The 18,371-nt window shown below is 45.4% G+C and overlaps 1 protein-coding gene across 1 annotated transcript in view; it reads left to right on the top strand.

The window, feature by feature from the left end:
- ARR3 (arrestin 3) overlaps positions 1–17,885 on the top strand; it is a 77,931-nt gene extending 60,046 nt beyond the window's left edge. Inside the window, exons 16-17 of the mRNA XM_063938538.1 lie at positions 3,967–4,027; positions 17,795–17,885. Coding sequence (XP_063794608.1) covers positions 3,967–4,027; positions 17,795–17,885 — 152 coding nt within the window. The remainder of the gene's footprint in view (positions 1–3,966; positions 4,028–17,794) is intronic.
- Positions 17,886–18,371: the final 486 nt, after the last annotated feature.

The following is an 18,371-nucleotide window of genomic DNA, read 5'->3' on the forward strand; positions in this document are numbered from 1 at the left end:
CACACTCATTATATAGGCAGGACACTCATGGTGCATCTGACTTTCAAATAAAATCACATTTTCAAAACATAAATTTAGTGTTCAAATTGTTGACTTAAGGCCCATACACACTTGCCGATAAGATGAGCAACATCGCTCATTTCCCCCCTTCCTTTTATCGGCAACTGTGTATGCCGTCAGTGACGAACGATGCGCGGCCCCGCAACGATCGTCGCTGTCGGCAGTGCATGCAAGCTCAATCTGGACTGTCGTACAGTAGCTGCATGCACGGCCGGTGGCTGCCTGACATCACTGAGCAATATGACCGGTCATATCGCTCAGTGTGTACGGGCGACCGCCAATCGCCCTGCACGGGAGGTGAAACACTAGATGACGTCACTCACAGAGCAACGTCGTCAAGTGTGTATGGGCCTTAAAATTGAATGATACCTGGTGTAGATAATAAAAACGTACAAAGGTGACTCCTGAGGTTCGGGAGAAGCAATTACTCTAATGGTCATAAGAGTGGCATGGAAGCAGGGTACTTTTCGGCTCTTTATGGAAGTGCAATGGAGTACAGTTTGTTTGGTTGGCTGTGGTGTACAGTGTTCGGTGCACTGGCATAGATGTCCCTCTCCTCTACATGAAATATCTTTGGAGTCTCCCTTAACCTTGTATTAGATAAAGCAATAAAATCGGGTGGCACTCCAAGCCACCTGGAAAAGTGAGCAAGTCTCCCGCATCCTATGTGCACCCCCCCCCCCCCCCCCCGTAACCCCCACTCACCGCCGCCAGCTCACAGAGAAGTGGGCAGGGTGCTGCTTTACAAAGTCGGTAATGTAGACATTGTAAAGCTGGGGGCGGGGCCAAGAAAGCGCGATCGCATCTCCACACCACTGAACTTTCCCCTGTTCTGGAAGCACGCCCCCTGGAGGGAGCAGCCTTAAACTCTGCAAATATGCCACAAATATAAATGCATCCTTTGGAAATGAGGCCACTGTATAGTCTGGAGTGCCTTGTCATTTTATTGATTGTATGATTGCTTAAATGCTGTATGCAATGTTTGTACTCCAAATTCTGTCTATAACACATATAATGAGAAAATTAATCCCATATTACGGGATAATGTTATCATTCCTATTAATTAAGAGTAATAATAGGATTTTACTTACCTGCCGGTAAATCCTTTTCTCGTAGTCCGTAGAGGATGGTGGGTTTCCATTTAGTACCATGGGGTATAGATGGGTCTACTAGGAGCCATGGGCACTTTAAGAATTTGATAGTGTGGGCTGGCTCCTCCCTCTATGCCCCTCCTACCAGACTCAGTCTAGGAAACTGTGCCCGAGGAGACGGGCATACTTTGAGAGAAGGATAGAAAAGATAGTGGTGAGATTCCGAAACAGCACACACGAACAAGAGGAAAGCTATGCTAACCAAACTTGAAACAGGAACAGCAACAGCTGAACCAAACAACAATACTTAACCAAGTAACAGTGCAGGAAGAACGAAGCACCGGGCAGGTGTCAGGCTCCGGAGCCTTACCTCCGGCGGGTGCTCCCACGGGTTACCATCCCGCTGGTTGGCGCGGCTGCAGGGAGCTGCTGGCGGTAGGTCCTTCTGGACGGATGTGAGGCTGCCAAGGGCCGGGGGCCGAGGGTCTGGAGAGCCGGGCGCTGCGGCGGGGATCGCTGCGGTAAGGTCCTCTAGTGGTGACACAGTATAGCGTGTCAGAGACAGAAGCTGGCTAAAGCTGTGTGCTAACAGCTAAGTATGTCTCCTGTGCTGGGGGGCAGCCATGTTGGAGACCAGAGTATTACCAATGAAGTTCCCAATCTGTGTCCAGCCAATCCTGCGTGTTCTCCTCTTACAAAAGGGGGCTGGCTCAGAGGGAGAGTGCCAGTGCTTCATGTTACTTCCTTGTGAAAGGTTCTCCAGCTCTGTGCTCCCAGGTTACTTCTGGTTCCCTGGTCCTGGTTGCTCTCATCTATCGGTTACCTAAACGCTGCTGCAGTCCTGCTGTCTAAGTCCGTTGCCACTCGTGGAAGCGCTCATGGGGTCCCAGGTCGTAGAGGAGCTCCAGGTGCTAACGGCGGTTCCCACAGACGTCTTAATTTCTTCAAAGTCCAAGTTCTTCAGCCTCGTCTTTCAATCACAAACCACAGTCCTCATTTCTTCAACATCCAAGTTCTTCAGCCTCATCTTTCAATCACAAACCACAGTCCTCATTTCTTCAAAGTCCAAGTTCTTCAGCCTCATCTTTCAATCAGAAACCACAGTCTTCATTTCTTCAAAGTCCAAGTTCTTCAGCCTCATCTTTCAATCACAAACCACAGTCTTCAGTTCTTCTTTACCGGAGTTCTTCAGCTTCACTCTTCAAGTCATTTAACCATAGACTCTAATTCTTCCAGTTTCTTCAATTGCTCCAATATTCGTGTACAGCCTGATTATTCATTAAAATTACAGTTATCTTCCTACGAAGTCCTTCTTTTTTTTATGCCCTCCGGCCAACGTTAACACTTAGTTAGGCTTCCACCCCATGAGGAGGAATAACATTCAGCCACCTCGTTTACTCACCTCACAGGTAGCTGTCCCTTCAGCCAAAACTCGGTTGTCGGAAACCCCAACTTACGCTGAGCGTGACAGCAGGTGCCCAGTATCCTCTACGGACTAGGAGAAAAGGATTTACCGGTAGGTAATTAAAATCCTATTTTCTCTTACGGCCTAGAGGATACTGGGGTCCACATTAGTACCATGGGGATGTACCAAAGCTCCCAAATTGGGTGGGAGTGTGCTGAGGTTCCTGCAGAACTGAATGACCAAACTGAAGGTCCTCAGAGACCAAAGTATCAAACTTGTAGAACTTAGCAAACGTGTTTGAACCAGACCAAGTAGCAGCTCGGCAGAGCTGTAAAGCCGAGACACCCCAGGTAGCCACCCAGGAAGAACCCACCGACCTAGTAGAGTGGGCCTGTACAGAATTTGGAACCGGCAAACCTGCCGTGGAATAATCATGCTGGATAGTGAGCCTGATCCAGCATGCAATAGACTGCTTTGAAGCAGGATACACAATTTTATTGGGATCATAAAGAACAAACAGCGAGTCTAATTTTCTGTGATGAGCTGTTCGCTTTATATACACCTTCAAAGCCCTCACAACATCCAAAGACTTTGAAGTAGCAGAGGTGTCAGTGATAACCGGAACCACAATAGGTTGGTTGAAGTGAAACGCAGATACAACTTTCGGAAGAAATTGCTGAAGAGTTCTGAGTTCAGCTCTGTCCTCATGGAAAATTAAATAGGGGGTTTTGTGAGACAAAGCCCCCAACTCCAACACACGTCTTGCTGAAGCCAAGGCCAACAGTTTGATGGTCTTCCACGTAAGATATTTTACGCCCACCTCCTGAAATGGTTCAAACCAGTCCGATTGGAGGAACTGCAGCACCACATTGAGGTCCCAAGGTGCCGTGGGAGGCACAAAGGGAGGATGGATGTGCAGAACACCTTTCAAGAACGTCTGGACCTCAGGGAGAGAAGCCAATTGTTTTTGAAAGAAAATGGACAAGGCCGAAATCTGGACTTTTATGGAGCACAGATGTAGTCCCACATCCACACCTGCCTGCAGAAAAAGCAGGAAATGTCAAAGATGAAATTCCACCGCAGAATAATTTCTGCTCTCACACCAAGAGAACTATTTCTTCCAAATATGGTGGAAATGTTTACACGTTACCCCCTTCCTGGCTTGGATCATAGTCGGGGATAACCTTGTTAGGGATCCCATTCCTGGCTAGAATCACACTTCCATGCCGTCAAACGTAGCCGCAGTAAGTCCTGATAGACGAACGGGCCCTGTTGCAGAAGATTCTTGCGAAGAGGTAGAGGCCACGGATCTTCGAGGAGCATCTCCAGTAGGTCCGCTTACCAGGGCTTTCTTGGCCAGTCCTGAGCACTGAGTATTGCTTGAACCTTTTCCCTTGTTATTCTTTTTAGATTTCTTGGGATCAGAGGAAGTGGAGAAAACACGTACACCATCTGATAGACCCATGGAGTCGTCAGAGCATCTACCGACACTGCCTATGGGTCTCTCGACCTGGAACAATACCGCTCAAGCTTCTTGTTGAGACGAGAGGCAATCATGTTGATTTGTGGATATCCCCACCGACATGTCAAGCACTTGAACACTTCCGGGTGAAGGCCCCACTCCCCCAGGTGCAGGTCGTGTCTGCTGAGAAAGTCAGTTCCCAGTTGTCTACTCCCGGAATGAAGACTGCTGACAATGCCACAGCATTTTTTTCTGCCCAGAGGAGAATTATTGACATCTCTGCCTGCAGAAGGGCATTGTATATGGCCCTGAGTTTCAGAATGTTGATCAGAAGGATGACTTCCTGACTTGACCATCTTCCTTGAAACTGCACCCCCTGGGTGATTGCTTCCCAACCTCTGAGACTTGCATCTGTGGTTAACAGAATCCAGTTCTGAATTCCGAACCTCCGACCCTCGATGAGGTGAGAAGTCTGTAGCCATCACAGAAGGGAGATCCTGGCTTTTGGCGACAGACGGATCCTCTGGTGCATGTGAAGATGCGATCCAGACCATTTGTCCAACAGATCGAGCTGGAAGGGTCTTCGTTAAACCTTCCATATTGAAGAGCCTCGTAAGAGGCCACCATTTTCCCCAGAAGGCCAATGCATAGATGCACAGATATCCGGGTTGACTTCAGGACATCCGAACCATCGACTGGATCACTAATGCCTTTACCAATGGAAGGAACACCTTCTGCAACTGTGTGTCCAGTATCATTCCCAGGAATGGAAGCCTCCGTGTTGGCTCTAGGTGAGATTTCGGAAGTTTCAGAATCCACCCGTGATCCTGGGGAAGTTTGGTTGAGAGACCAATACTGTCCAGCAACTTTCCCTGGATGGCGCCTTTATCAGAAGATCGTCAAAGTATGGAATTATATTCACTCCCTGTTTACGGAGTAGAAACATCATCTCTGCCATCACATTGGTGAACACCCTCGGTGCCGTGGAGAGACCAAATGGCAGGGCCTGGAACTGGTAGTGACGGTCCTGCAGTGCAAACCGTAGATAAGCCTGTTGAGGCAGCCAGATTGGAATGTGAAGGTATGCATCCTTGATATCCAGAGACACCAGGAATTCCCCTTCCTCAAGACCTGAGATCACCACACTCATGACTCCATCTTGATCTTGAACACTCTTAAGAACGGGTTCAAGTACTTGAGGTTCAGAATCGCCCGTACCAAACCGTCCGGTTTCGGTACTACAAACAAGTTGGAATAGTACCCCTTGTTTTGCAGATGAGGTGGAACTGGAACAATGACTTGAGTCTGTACCAGTTTTTGGGTGGCCTGCTGTAAAGTTATACTTGCCTCTTGTGAAACTGGTAAGCCTGATTTGAAGAATCTGTGAGGTGGGAGCTCTTGAAACTCCAGTCTGTAGCGCCTTGGAAATAAGATCTATGACCCAGGGATCTTGGCACGAACTTGACCAGATGTGACTGAAGAATTTTAGTCGGGCTCCCACCTGACAGCCTTCCAGGCATCGCGGCCCACCGTCATGCTGAAGGCTTTGAGGAAGCAGAGCCTAAGCTGTGTTCCTGAGCACCTGCAGTTGCTGGTTTGCGTGGTTTACCTCTAGCACCTCTGGAGGCCATAGAAGCACCTCTGTATTTTCCCTTAAACTTGGCTGTCCGAAAGGACTGTAAATTTGAAGCTGAATAAGCTTTCCTGGCTGGGGGAGCTGCGGAAGGAAGATACGTAGACTTACCCGCAGAAGCTTTGGAGATCCATTTGTCTAGTTCATCTCCAAACAAGGCCTCTCCTGTGAATGGTAGGCCTTCCACGCCTTTCCTGGAGTCCGCATCAGCAGTCCACTGGCGTAGCCACAAGCCCCTGCGTGCTGACACTGCCATAGCGGTGGTGCGTGCATTAAACAAGCCTATCTCTTTTATGGCTTCCACCATAAAGTTTGCAGAGTGCTGTATATGCTGCAGGAGTAAAACAACATCCCCCCTAGTCAAGGAATCTAACCCCTCAATTATGTTACCTGACCATTTAGCAACAGCTTTTGTGATCCACGCACATGTAATAGTGGGTCTTTGGGCCACCCCAGCAGCTGTGTACAATGATTAGAGTATAGTCTCAATGTTACGATCAGCCGTATTTTTACGGAGGCTGCACCAGGGACAGGCAATACAATTTTTCGTGACAGCCTAGAGACTGATGAATCCACTATCGGTGCATTTTCCCATTTTTTCCTATCCTCCAGAGGATAAGGAAAAGATGAGAGCAACATTTTAAGGATTTTAAATTTCTTATCATGATTAAGCCACGGTTCTTCAAACAGGGTATTCAATTCCTTTGATGCAGGAAAAGTGACTGAAGACTTCTTTTTTACACTAAAATAAGATTCCCCACACTCCTCTGACACCTTATCAGGAATTTGTAGAACATGTCTGATAGCCTCTATAAGAGCCTCTATTCCCTGTGACAGAATAGCATCCCCCCCCCCCCCACCCCTCTCCAAATCCACCTCAGAGTCAGACTGCAGGATATGGGCCAGAGATCATTTTTGTGGACAAATGGGAGGGGATTGAGAAGCTGGTTTGGGGACTGAGTCTCTATTCATAAACTCATTCACAGTCTGTCTTAAGTGTCGCGTCTCTTTTCATTGCAGGATAATTTCGTAGAAATATTGGAGATCATTCCTTTAATAGAATTAACCCACTCCGATTCAGCCCCGCTATTCTGGGAAGGTGCACTGCCCTGAGTACCCAGTAATGAGCCCCCTAGTGAAGAGGAACACTCCGCTGTACAAGAAACACACTCTTTGCCTGACATAATGTAAATGTGACAGCACACACACACACACACACACACACAGGAAAAGGTCAAGCACAATTAGCCCACAAAGAGCCGTTCTGGGAGACACAGAGTTTTTTGGAGCCAGTTCTCACCACGCCCTTATCGCTAATGCCAAGCTTAGCCGGGTTGAAGACTAAGTACCCTGATAGGGGACTTAGTACACTAATAGTTGATCCCCCCTTGCTATGAGCCCCTGGTACCGCTGGAGTAAAATGGAGTCACTCCGGAGGAGCTGCGCATCCCTGTCAGTCAGCGTCTGTGTCCACTGCAAAGGGAAAATGGCACTGGTGAGCTACTGGATCTGCTCATAGTGAAGGCCCTGCCCCTTCAATGGCGCGCGGTCTTCCCGCTTTTTTTATACTAGCTGAGGTAATCTGGTGCTTAAAATGGAGAGAATACCGTTTTAAGGCTGTTTTTGCCAGTGTGGGTACGGAGACGCAGCTGTGTACTGCGTCTGAAGCCATGCGTCTCCGTACCCTCATGCTGCCATAACGGTTGGTGCCCCGCTAACCAGGACGCCGGCTTATTACTCACCACTCTTCATTCTTCTGGCTCTGTTAAGGGTGGCGGCGTGCTGCGAGAATGTACGCTCGCCATGTTGGGGCTTGCAAATAGTTCCCTCAGGAGCTCAGTGTCCTGTCAGTGGGTAACGGGACTATTAACCCTTAAAGAGGTTGGGCCGTTCCCTCCCCCTTCTAAGTCCCACGAAGCAGGCAAACTGGTGCCATACAGCCCTGCCTGAAAATAACAAACATATAAAATAAACGCAGAAAACTCTTCAGGAGCTTCCATAAGTGTGACCAGCTCCTACGGGGACATTTTCTAAACTGAGTCTGGTAGGAGGGGCATAGAGGGAGGAGCCAGTCAACACTATCAAATTATTAAAGTGCCCATGGCTACTAGTGGCCCCGTCTATACCCCATGGTACTAAATGGAACCCCAGTAAACTGTAGAACGTGAGAGAAATAAGTATGTAAGGAGCAGGGGTGTATCTAGGGTTTCGAACACCCCTGGCAAAGTAAGGTATTGGCGCCCCCCATAATTGAAATAAGGAAAGGCGCATGTGTCAAAAAATCGGATTTTAATAACCTACCGGTAAATCCTTTTCTTGTAGTCCGTAGAGGATGCTGGGGTCCATTTTAGTACCAAGGGTATAGATGGTTCCGCAGAAGCCTTCGGCACTTTAAGACATTTTAACAGTGTGAACTGGCTCCTCCCTCTATGCCCCTCCTCCAGACCTCAGTATAGGAACTGTGCCTGAGGAGACATACATTTTCGAGAGAGGAATTACTAATAAACTTGTGACGAGATTCACACCAGCTCACACCATACACAAAAAACATGTTGGCTAACATGACCTTTAACATAACTCATGCCAACCATCATGTATAACGCAACAGCAACAGCTGTCAACATCTATACACATGTGTGCAAAAAGATCAACGTAATCAGCCGGAAAAAATTAGCACTGTGCGGGCGCCCAGCATCCTCTACGGACTACGAGAAAAAGGATTTTCCGGTAGGTAATTAAAATCCTATTTTCTCTTACATCCTAGAGGATGCTGGGGTCCATTTTAGTACCATGGAGATGTACCAAAGCTCCCAATACGGGCGGGAAAGTGCTAATGTTCCTTCAGAACTGACTGACCAAATTTTAGGTCATCAGCAGCCAAGGTGTCAAACTTATAAAACTTAGCAAACGTGTTTGCACCTGACCAAGTAGCAGCTCGGCAGATTTGCAAAGCCGAGACGCCCCGGGCAGCCATCCAGGCTGAACCCACTTTCCTAGTAGAGTGGGCTTTTACCGAAGTCGGTAACGGCAATCCTGCCGTGGAATGAGCGTGCTGAATGGTACCCCGATCCAGCATGCAATAGTCTGCTTAGAAGCAGGACCCCCAATCTTGTTGGGGTCATAGAGATGTAGCCACCTTTATCTTGACTGGCTGAGCCGTTTGTCCCGATCGAGCATATGCAGCGTATCGGGGCGTAGGGAGGTGCGCCTAGTCACAGAGAGGCGTACCTAATCGCACGGAGGCAGACAGCGTTTGGCGTTACCTTTACGTGTAATACCTGCAATAATCCACCAGATGTCGCTTATTACAATCACCACTGCGCATGCATGTGGTCTCCCGTAAAATACAATACTGAAATATATAATAAGGACTACTTTACTAAGGCATCTCATTACGCTGCATACAGTAAATACTCATTACACTGCATTATTTAATACAGTACATACTCATTACACTGCATTATTTAATACAGTATATACGGTACAGACGCAAATAGTACAACATACAGTATATGATCCATTTACAGTACTTTATGAATATGTGAGTGTCCAAGTCCCGCAGACAAAACAACATAAAACCAGTAGTGTACACTGTCGCAAATGGACGTGTTAGAAGTTCACTATTGCCTCTTGAGATTAGGAATTTTGTACAGTATAAGCGAGGTCTATGCACATTACGGTACACCGGACTCGATCGCATAGCACACTGGCAAAATGGGCGCCGCCGCTGAACCCCCACCACGTGGCAGGCAGCGCTCGGATATGGAGTGAGAGATGGCATAAGTTTTGCAGGCTACGGGGCAATGCTGAAGGAGCGTCACAATCCCCTAGCCAAAATACACAGTGGCGATAGAGATAAGCGAGGTCTATGCACATTACGTTACACCGGGCTCGATCGCATAGCAAACTGACAAAACACAAGTTTTACATAAAGCAGGGCAAAGCTGCAGGAGAGTTTCTACTGTTAAGGTTCTGTGCACCGTACGGTACACATACAATTCTATGGCAGGGCAGACTCAATTGAAATGGCTTAGGGAGGAGCTTTAATCTCTCTCCATTGAAATCTTTTCTAAGTATAATGGAGAGAGATAAAAGCTCATCCCTAAGTTCCTGGATGCCAAATTACCGTCCTTGTATCTCTGTACTCTATGTTCTACTAGTGTACTAATTAGCACGAACAGCTTGTAACATACAGTGGCAAGTTTAATCTTTCTATGTATAATGGAGAGAGATAAAAGCTCCTCCCTAAGTTCCTGGTTGCCAAATCACCATCCTTAGTATCTCTGTACAGTATGTTCTATTAGGGTACTAATTAGCTCTACATTATACATAGAAAGATCAAACCTGCCACTGTACGTTACAAGCTGCTCATGCTAATTAGTACACTAGTAGAACATACTGTACAGAGATACTACGGACAGGGATTTGGCATCCAGGAACTTAGGGAGGAGCTTTTCTCTCTCTCCATTATACTTAGAAAGATTACAATGGAGAGAGAGAAAAGCTCCTCCCTAAGTTCCTGGATGCTAAATCACTGTACTTAGTATCTCTGTACAGTATGTTCTACTAGTGTACTAATTAGCACGAACAGCTTGTAACGTACAGTGGCAAGTTTAATCTTTCTATGTATAATATAGAGAGATAAAAGCTCCTCCCTAAGTTCCTGGTTGCCAAATCACCATCCTTAGTATCTTTGTATAGTATTTTCTATTAGGGTACTAATTAGCATGAACAGCTAATTAGTACCCTAATAGAACATACTGTACAGAGTTACTAAGTACGGTGATTTGGCATCCAGGAACTTAGGGAGGAGCTTTTATCTCTCTCCATTATACATAGAAAGATTAACCTTGCCGCTGTACGTTACAAGCTGTTCGTGCTAATTAGTACCCTAATAGAACATACTGTACAGAGATACTAAGTACGGTCATTTAGCATCAAGTTAAAAGCTGTTCGTGCTAATTAGTACACTAGTAGAACATACTGTACAGAGATACTAAGTACGGTGATTTGGCATCCAGTTAAAAGCTGTTCGTGCTAATTAGTACACTAGTAGAACATACTGTACAGAGATACTAAGGACGGTGATTTGGCATCTAGGAACTTAGGGAGGAGCTTTTATCTCTCCATTATACATAGAAAGATTAAACTTGCCACTGTACGTTACAAGCTGTTCGTGCTAATTAGTACACTAGAAGAACATACTGGGGACTCGGACTCATACAGTACTTGCATTTCAAAAGCACAGTATTTTCCACCGCCTCCCGCTAGCCCATCGCCCTTCCCCCCTGGGAGCCTGCACAGGTCATGCAGTAGACAGGGAGGGAGTTATTCACATAAACCAGAGCAAAGCTGCAGGAGGGTTGTACTGTTAAGGTTCTATGCACCATACGGTACACATACAATTCTGTAGCAGGGCAGACTCAATTGAAATGGCTACCGCCTGTGACTCCTTGCCCCATGGAGGCCCTGGGCTAAGTAACAGCACAGATTTTGTAGGTCACGGGGAAATGCTGAAGGAGTGTCAGAATCCCCTAGCTAAAATACACAGGGTCGAAAGGGATAAGCGAGGTCTATGCACTTAACGATACCCCAGACCCCATCGCATCACAAAGTAACAAAATGTCCAAGGCACATGAACTTTTTAGAACTTTCGAAATAAGTGGAAGGGGAGGGAACAGATACACTGACTGAAACACCCACTGGGTCACCAGTGCATCTACCGCTATTGCTTGTGGGTCTCTTGACCTGGAACAATATTTCTGATGCTTCTTGTTGAGGCGTGATGCCATCATATCCACTTGAGGAACGCCCCAACGACTTGCCACCTCTGCAAAGACTTCTGGGTGGAGGCCCCATTCTCCTGGATGGAGATCGTGTCTGCTGAGGAAGTCTGCTTCCCATTTGTCCACTCCCAGAATGAAAATTGATGACAGAGCTTTTGCATGTCTTTCTGCCTAGAGGAGTATCTTTGTTACCTCTGCCATAGCCGCTCTGCTTTTTGTTCTGCCTTGACGGTTTATGTAAGCTTCTGCCGTTACATTGTCTGACTGGATCTGTATGGGACGACCTTGAAGAAGGTGTGCCACATGATGAAGACTGTTGTACACAGCTCTCAACTCCAGAATGTTTATGTGAAGGCGAGTTTCTTGACTTGACCACCTTCCTTGGAAGCTTTCACTTTGCGTGACTGCTCCCCATCCTCGGAGACTTGCATCCGTGGTCACAAGGATCCAGACCTGAATCCCGAACCTGCATCCCACCAGGAGGTGAGACATTTGTAGCCACCACAGGAGCGAAATTCTGGCTTTTCCTGACAAGATTATCTTTTGATGCATGTGGAGATGCGACCCGGAACACTTGTCCAGTAGGTCCCACTGGAAGACCCTGGCATGGAATCGGCCATATTGTAGCGCCTCGTAGGCCGCTACCATTTTCCCCAACAGGCGAATGCACTGATGAATTGATACTGTTCTTGGTCTCAAAAGTTGTTTGACCATGCTCTGGATCTCCTGAGCCTTTTCCACCGGTAGAAATACTCTCTGTACCAGTCTCAAAAATGATAACCTCATCGTCGGTTCCAACTGAGATTTTGGAAAGTTGATGATCCAACCGTGCTGTTGAAGTACCGTCAGGGATAACGCTATGTTTTGGATTAGCTTGTCCCTGGATCTCGCTTTTATGAGGAGATCGTCCAAGTATGGAATTATATTGACTCCTTGTTTGCAAAGGAGAACCATCATCTCCGCAATCACCTTGGTGAATATTCTCGGAGCCGTGAAGAGCCCAAATGGTAATGTCTGGAATTGGTAATGGCAATCCTGAACTGCAAACCTCAGGTATGCTTGATGTGGTGGGTAAATGGGGACATGCAAGTAAGCATCCTTGATGTCCACTGACACCAGAAATTCCTTTTCTTCCAAGGTGGAAATCACCGCTCTCAAGGATTCCATCTTGAATTTGAATCTTTTCAAATAAAGATTCCGAGATTTTAGGTTTAAAATGGGTCTGACTGAGCCATCTGGCTTCGGTACTACAAACAGGCTTGAATAAAAACCTTGATTCCTTTGTTCGGTAGGAACTAAGGCAATTACTTTGTCTTGACATAATTTGTGTATTGCGTTCAGGACATCTGTGCTGTCTTGAGCAGAAACTGGTAAGGCTGATTTGAAAAATCGGCATGGGGGAAGGTCTTGAAATTCCAATTTGTAACTTTGGGATATTATCTGTAAAATCCAAGGATCCAGGTCTGAGCGAAACCAGACCTGGCTGAAAAATAGTAGACGTGCCCCCACCCGATCGCACTCCCGCAGGGGAGCCCCAGCATCATGCTGTGGCTTTTGCAGAAGTAGTTGCTGACTTCTGCTCCTGGGAGCCTGAGGGTGTTGTAGGTTTTCTACCGTTTCCTCTCCCTTTTCCTGTAAAAAAAGAGGTACTTTTAGCCTTTTTTTACTTGTTGGGCCGAAAGGACTGCATAGTATGAGAATGATATACTTTTTTAGCCGGTGTAGCTGCCTACGGCAGAAATGCTGATTTGCCAGATGTAGTAGTTGATATCATGGCATCTAGTTTCTCTTCAAAGAGGGCCTCACCATTGTAGGGGAGTGCCTCAATATTTCTTTTGGATTCTGCATCAGCATTCCACTGGCGTATCCAAAGTGCCCTGCAGGCCGAAATCGCCATAGCAGAGGCCCGTGAGCCCAGTAAGCTTACATCATTCATAGCCTCAACCAAGTAACCTGCAGAATCTTTGATATGACCTAGAATTTGCAGCATGTCATCTTTATCGACCGTGTCAATATTAACAATCAAATTATCTGCCCATTTTTCGACTGCATTACCTACCCACACAGAAGCAATTGTGGGCCTAAGCAATGTACCCGAAGCAACATAGATGGACTTTAAAGTCGTCTCTAATTTGCGGTCAACAGGTTATTTTAATGAAGCTGCCCCTGGGGCAGGTAAAATGATTTTCTTTGACAACTTAGAGACTGAGATGTCTATCATTGGGGGTGACTCCCACTTACGCCTATCCTCTTCAGGGAAAGGGTACGCTACCCGCAACCTTTTAGGGATAGCAAATCTCTTTTCCGGGTTAGCCCAGGATTCCTCAAAAATGTATTTAAGTCCTTAGACGGAGGAAAAGTCACCACCTGTTTTTTATTTAATTTAAAATAATGTTTTTCCTCAAGTGGAGGTGTTGTGTCAGGAAATTCCAACACCTCTTTTTTAGCGACTATCATACATTGAATGCTCTTAGCCAGTTTGGGGTCTACCCCCTCAAATCCCCAGTGTCGACGTCAGTGTCGGAATCTGTGTCAGTGTACCGTTGCATAATTTGGGCCAGGGACCTTTTCTGGGAACTGGAGGGGTCCCGAGTGGATGATGTGGAACAATCAGCAAATAGAGCATCTTCCACAGACTGTCTCCAATGCTTTGTCTGTTCCTCAGATTCAGAGAATTTCTTCACTAGTTTAGCCATATTACTCTGCAGCTTTCTCACCCACACAGGCTCAGAACACTTTTCTGCCTCTAAAATGGGTTCCTCTGGGGAAGAGCTTTCTCTAGACATGGTACATGCGTGTACAGTCACACCACTCGCACACACACGAGAGCTAATGGGGACAGACCTACACTAATGTCTGTCAGAGGGACCCAGAGGGAATTGCCAGTCCACACCACGCGCCCTATATGTATTGCATACAATGATACATATAGACCAACACAGCGCTTTATATCCAATGTGAAGCCCACAGACTTCAATAAATTATGTGCTCCCCTCCCCTCTATAACACCCTGGTACTTGTATCAGCGATGTGTGAGGAGAAGCAGCATGCAGGATCAGTGCACCGTCGTCTCTGTGAGGAGAAAATGGCGCCAACTGAGTGTTACAAGAAATTCTGAGAAGTCCCGACCCCTGTAATGGCGCGGTTCAGCCACAGTAACATGATATTTATACTGGCAGGGGTATGTACACCAGCGGCTCCCTTGTGTGCACTTTAATGCCAGTGAGAGTAAGGATTTATCATGTCCCTCAGAGTGCGCCCCCCCCCCCCCCAGCGCGCTCTGCACCCTGTGCTGAGAGACGTGCTTTTTGCACAGCGTCCAGCGGTACGCTGGTACCGTGATGACTGGAGGGCCCCTCTCTGGAGGTCTCCGGTAAATACAGGTTGAGTATCCCATATCCAAATATTCCGAAATACGGAATATTCCGAAATACGGACTTTTTTGAGTGAGAGTGAGATAGTGAACTCTTTGTTTTCTGTGGCTCAATGTACTCAAACTTTGTTTAATACACAAAGTTATTAAAAATATTGTATTAAATGACCTTCAGGCTGTGTGTATAAGGTGTATATGAAACATAAATGAATTGTGTGTATGTACACACACTTTGTTTAATGCACAAAGTTATTAAAAATATTGGCTAAAATTAGCTTCAGGCTGTGTGTATAAGGTGTATATGAAACAAATGCATTCTGTGCTTAGACTTAGGCCCCATCACCTTGATAACTCATTATAGTATGCAATTATTCCAAAATACGGAAAAATCCGATATCCAAAATACCTCTGGTCCCAAGCGTTTTGGATAAGGGATACTCAACCTGTACTCACCAGCCTTCTGACTTCTGGCTCTGTTAGGGGCTGGCGGCAGTGCTGTGGGAGTGGCAACAGCCCGGCAAGGGCTGTGTTCAGAACCCTTCAGGAGCTAATGGTGTCCTGTGTGCGGAAGCAGAGTCATTAAACTAACTGAGAAGTTGGTTCCTACTTCCCCCCCTAAGTCCCACGAAGTAGGGAAGCTGTTGCCAGCAGCTTCCCTGTAAAATAAAAAAACGAACAAAGTCTTTTCCAGCAGAACTCTGTAGAGCTCCACTGATGTGCATCCAGTCTCCCGGGCACATTTGCTAAACTGAGGTCTGGAGGAGGGGCATAGAGGGAGGAGCCAGTTCACACTGTTCAAAAGTCTTAAAGTGCCGAAGGCTCCTGCGGAACCATCTATACCTATGGTACTAAAATGAACCACAGCATCCTCTAGGACGTAAGAGAAAAGGGTTTTGGCCACTCAATAGTACCCCAATTCAAATTACACCACACAGATGTATATACCAATCCAATGACTGCTGGCACCCCTATGCTTTTTTCATCTTTGGTGCCCCGACCAGTGATACATATCCTTCCAAAAAAGAGACCGGCACTCAGGAGACTGTTGAGAATGTTAAATGTATTGCCCCAATATCAACGTTTCAGGGGTATAAGTTCCGTCATCAGGACCATATACCTGCTTTGCTATATGGTCCTGACGACGAAGCTTATACCTCCGAAATGTTGATATTGGGGCAATACATTTAACATTCTCAACAGTCTCCTGAGTGCCAGTGTCTTTTTTAGAAGGCTATTTTTATTTATATATTCAATAAAATATATAAATACATAAAAATACATAAGAAAATGTACAAACAATCTGAAAGAACAGTCCGAAAGATATTATTCATAAAGCCCACGTATGAACCTATTCGGCCAATGATCTAGGCCTATCACTCTCTTGGATAGACATTATTATCTAAGGTATGTCTAACATAAAATCTTTTTTGGTGGACCATATTTATGAATAATATCTTAAAGTCTCTTCTAATTATGTGAGATTATCAACTGCTCATTCCATGTTTTCGTTTTCTTCCTTGTCTTGCCCACCTTTGTTTTTTCGGACTGTTCTTTCGGATTGTTTGTACATTTTCTTATGTATTTTTATGTATTTTCATGTATTTATATATTTTATTGAATGGTTGTTCTATAATTTCTAGACGCACCCCTGATGAAGTCTAGTTCCTAGATGAAACGCGTTGGTTTACTGTATTTCTTGTTGATGTTATCTCCGAATATTTAATGAGGAAGAATAAGGATACAACAGAAAGGTTGCCTTCTTTCCTCCATATCTCATTGATGGATTTCTGTAGGAGAAACTACATCATAATGTACATGTAATAATGATGGATATACTTCATGTTTTTGTATAATTGTTTTAATAAATTTTTATGAAAAGAACAGTCCGTTATGTGTTTTAAAAACCTGTATAAATATTGATTGCAAATCCTGTTAAGCAATAGTCTTTGTATAAGGGTATTTGTAAACCCCTGGGGCGCCATTTTTCCTCTATTTCTATAATATATATATATATATATATGTATAACTCTTGCACTTTTAGAGGCAGCAGGTGAACCCCTTTTACCCCGTACTTCCTCACCTGCTGTGACAGCCAGCAATGGACACAGCAAGCAGCAGCCGCTGTAATTGGGGCCGACGTCCAGCACTGCACCGCTCTACTAACAAGAAACTACATAAACTACACCTCCCAGCAGCCCTTGCTGTCGGGAGCTCCTGGTTACAAGGGCTGCTGGGAGGTGTAGTTAATGTAGAGTTTCTTGTTTGTAGTGCGGTGCCCGTTGCTGCATGCTGTTTTCATTGATGTCCCTTACAGCAGGTGCAGGAAGAACGGATTCAGCTGCTACCTACTGGCCGTGGGTGGCACCGCTGGGAGGGGCCCCTCTCTGCTGGCGCCCCTGGCGGGTGCCATCCTGGCCAATAGGTAGATACGCCCCTGGTAAGGAGTTGTGTGACCATAGAAAGATACATGTGGGCCGAATGCTTTTCTACAGGACATAGAGCTCAAACTTTACATCTAATATCCAAAATAATTTAAAGCAGGAGAACATTAATCCTTAGTAAACATAAATCCTCCTAATAAATCCAGAAGGGAATACTACAACCTATCAATTGCAAGCAATGGCATAAGGATTCAGGGATAAAATGGATATAATTTACAGGAGAGTACACACACAACCTAATTTATATATTGCAAGATCATTATGAAACAGCAACAGTTATTGTTTTTCTTCTTTCTGATGTTTGGAACGTTCTGTATAAAGTAGGACTCACTGCAATACTAAGAACAGCAGTCCATCAATATGTAGTTAGGATATTTGGAACACAGAAATGGTATAATAGAGTGCTCTTATCTGGGCAAAGTGATGACTACATCTAACAGAGGCATCCTGCTTCCCAGCACCATCATACCTCTATATCTATGCTCTCAAAGCTTTGTCTTTGTTACACTAATATGTAACTCTGTTCTGTCATCCAATTACAAGCGCGGAGGACGTGGTGATTGAAGAATTTGCTCGACACAAGTTGGAAGGAGAACAACAAGATGATGATGAAGAGGAGGCGGAGAAAAGTTGACCTGATTTCCCTGACTTGCAGAGAACTCTCTCCTACTGCACATCATACACTCCTGTCCCCTTTACTTGAAGGATCACAAAATTGTAGAGTCATGGCTAATTAGGATTTAACTTAATCAGTGTATTTCAAAATGAATAAATCAGTCAGACGTTTAAAAAATATATATGAATTTTAACATATTGCTATTTGTCTTGTCTCTGTTCAATGCCCACGTTATGTATACAAATATACTGATTCAATATTTGCCACAGAAATTGAGATAGTTTATAATTTAAGATGTTCAAAAACATTTGAACAACAGCTGTGGAAACTTTTTTAATATCTTGAAGAGAAGGCTACCACTTGTAAAGAGAATTTTCCTGTCTGTAAAGATGGAGATGCACATAGGGGACTCTGGGGAAGATGTATGAAGCAGTGATAAGAATGGAGATATCTGCCAGTGGATAAGTGTGCCATGGTAACTAATCAACTGCTACATATAATGAT

Source organism: Pseudophryne corroboree, chromosome 8, assembly GCF_028390025.1.
Source record: "Pseudophryne corroboree isolate aPseCor3 chromosome 8, aPseCor3.hap2, whole genome shotgun sequence".
In the NCBI taxonomy this organism is placed as follows: Eukaryota; Metazoa; Chordata; class Amphibia; order Anura; family Myobatrachidae; genus Pseudophryne; species Pseudophryne corroboree.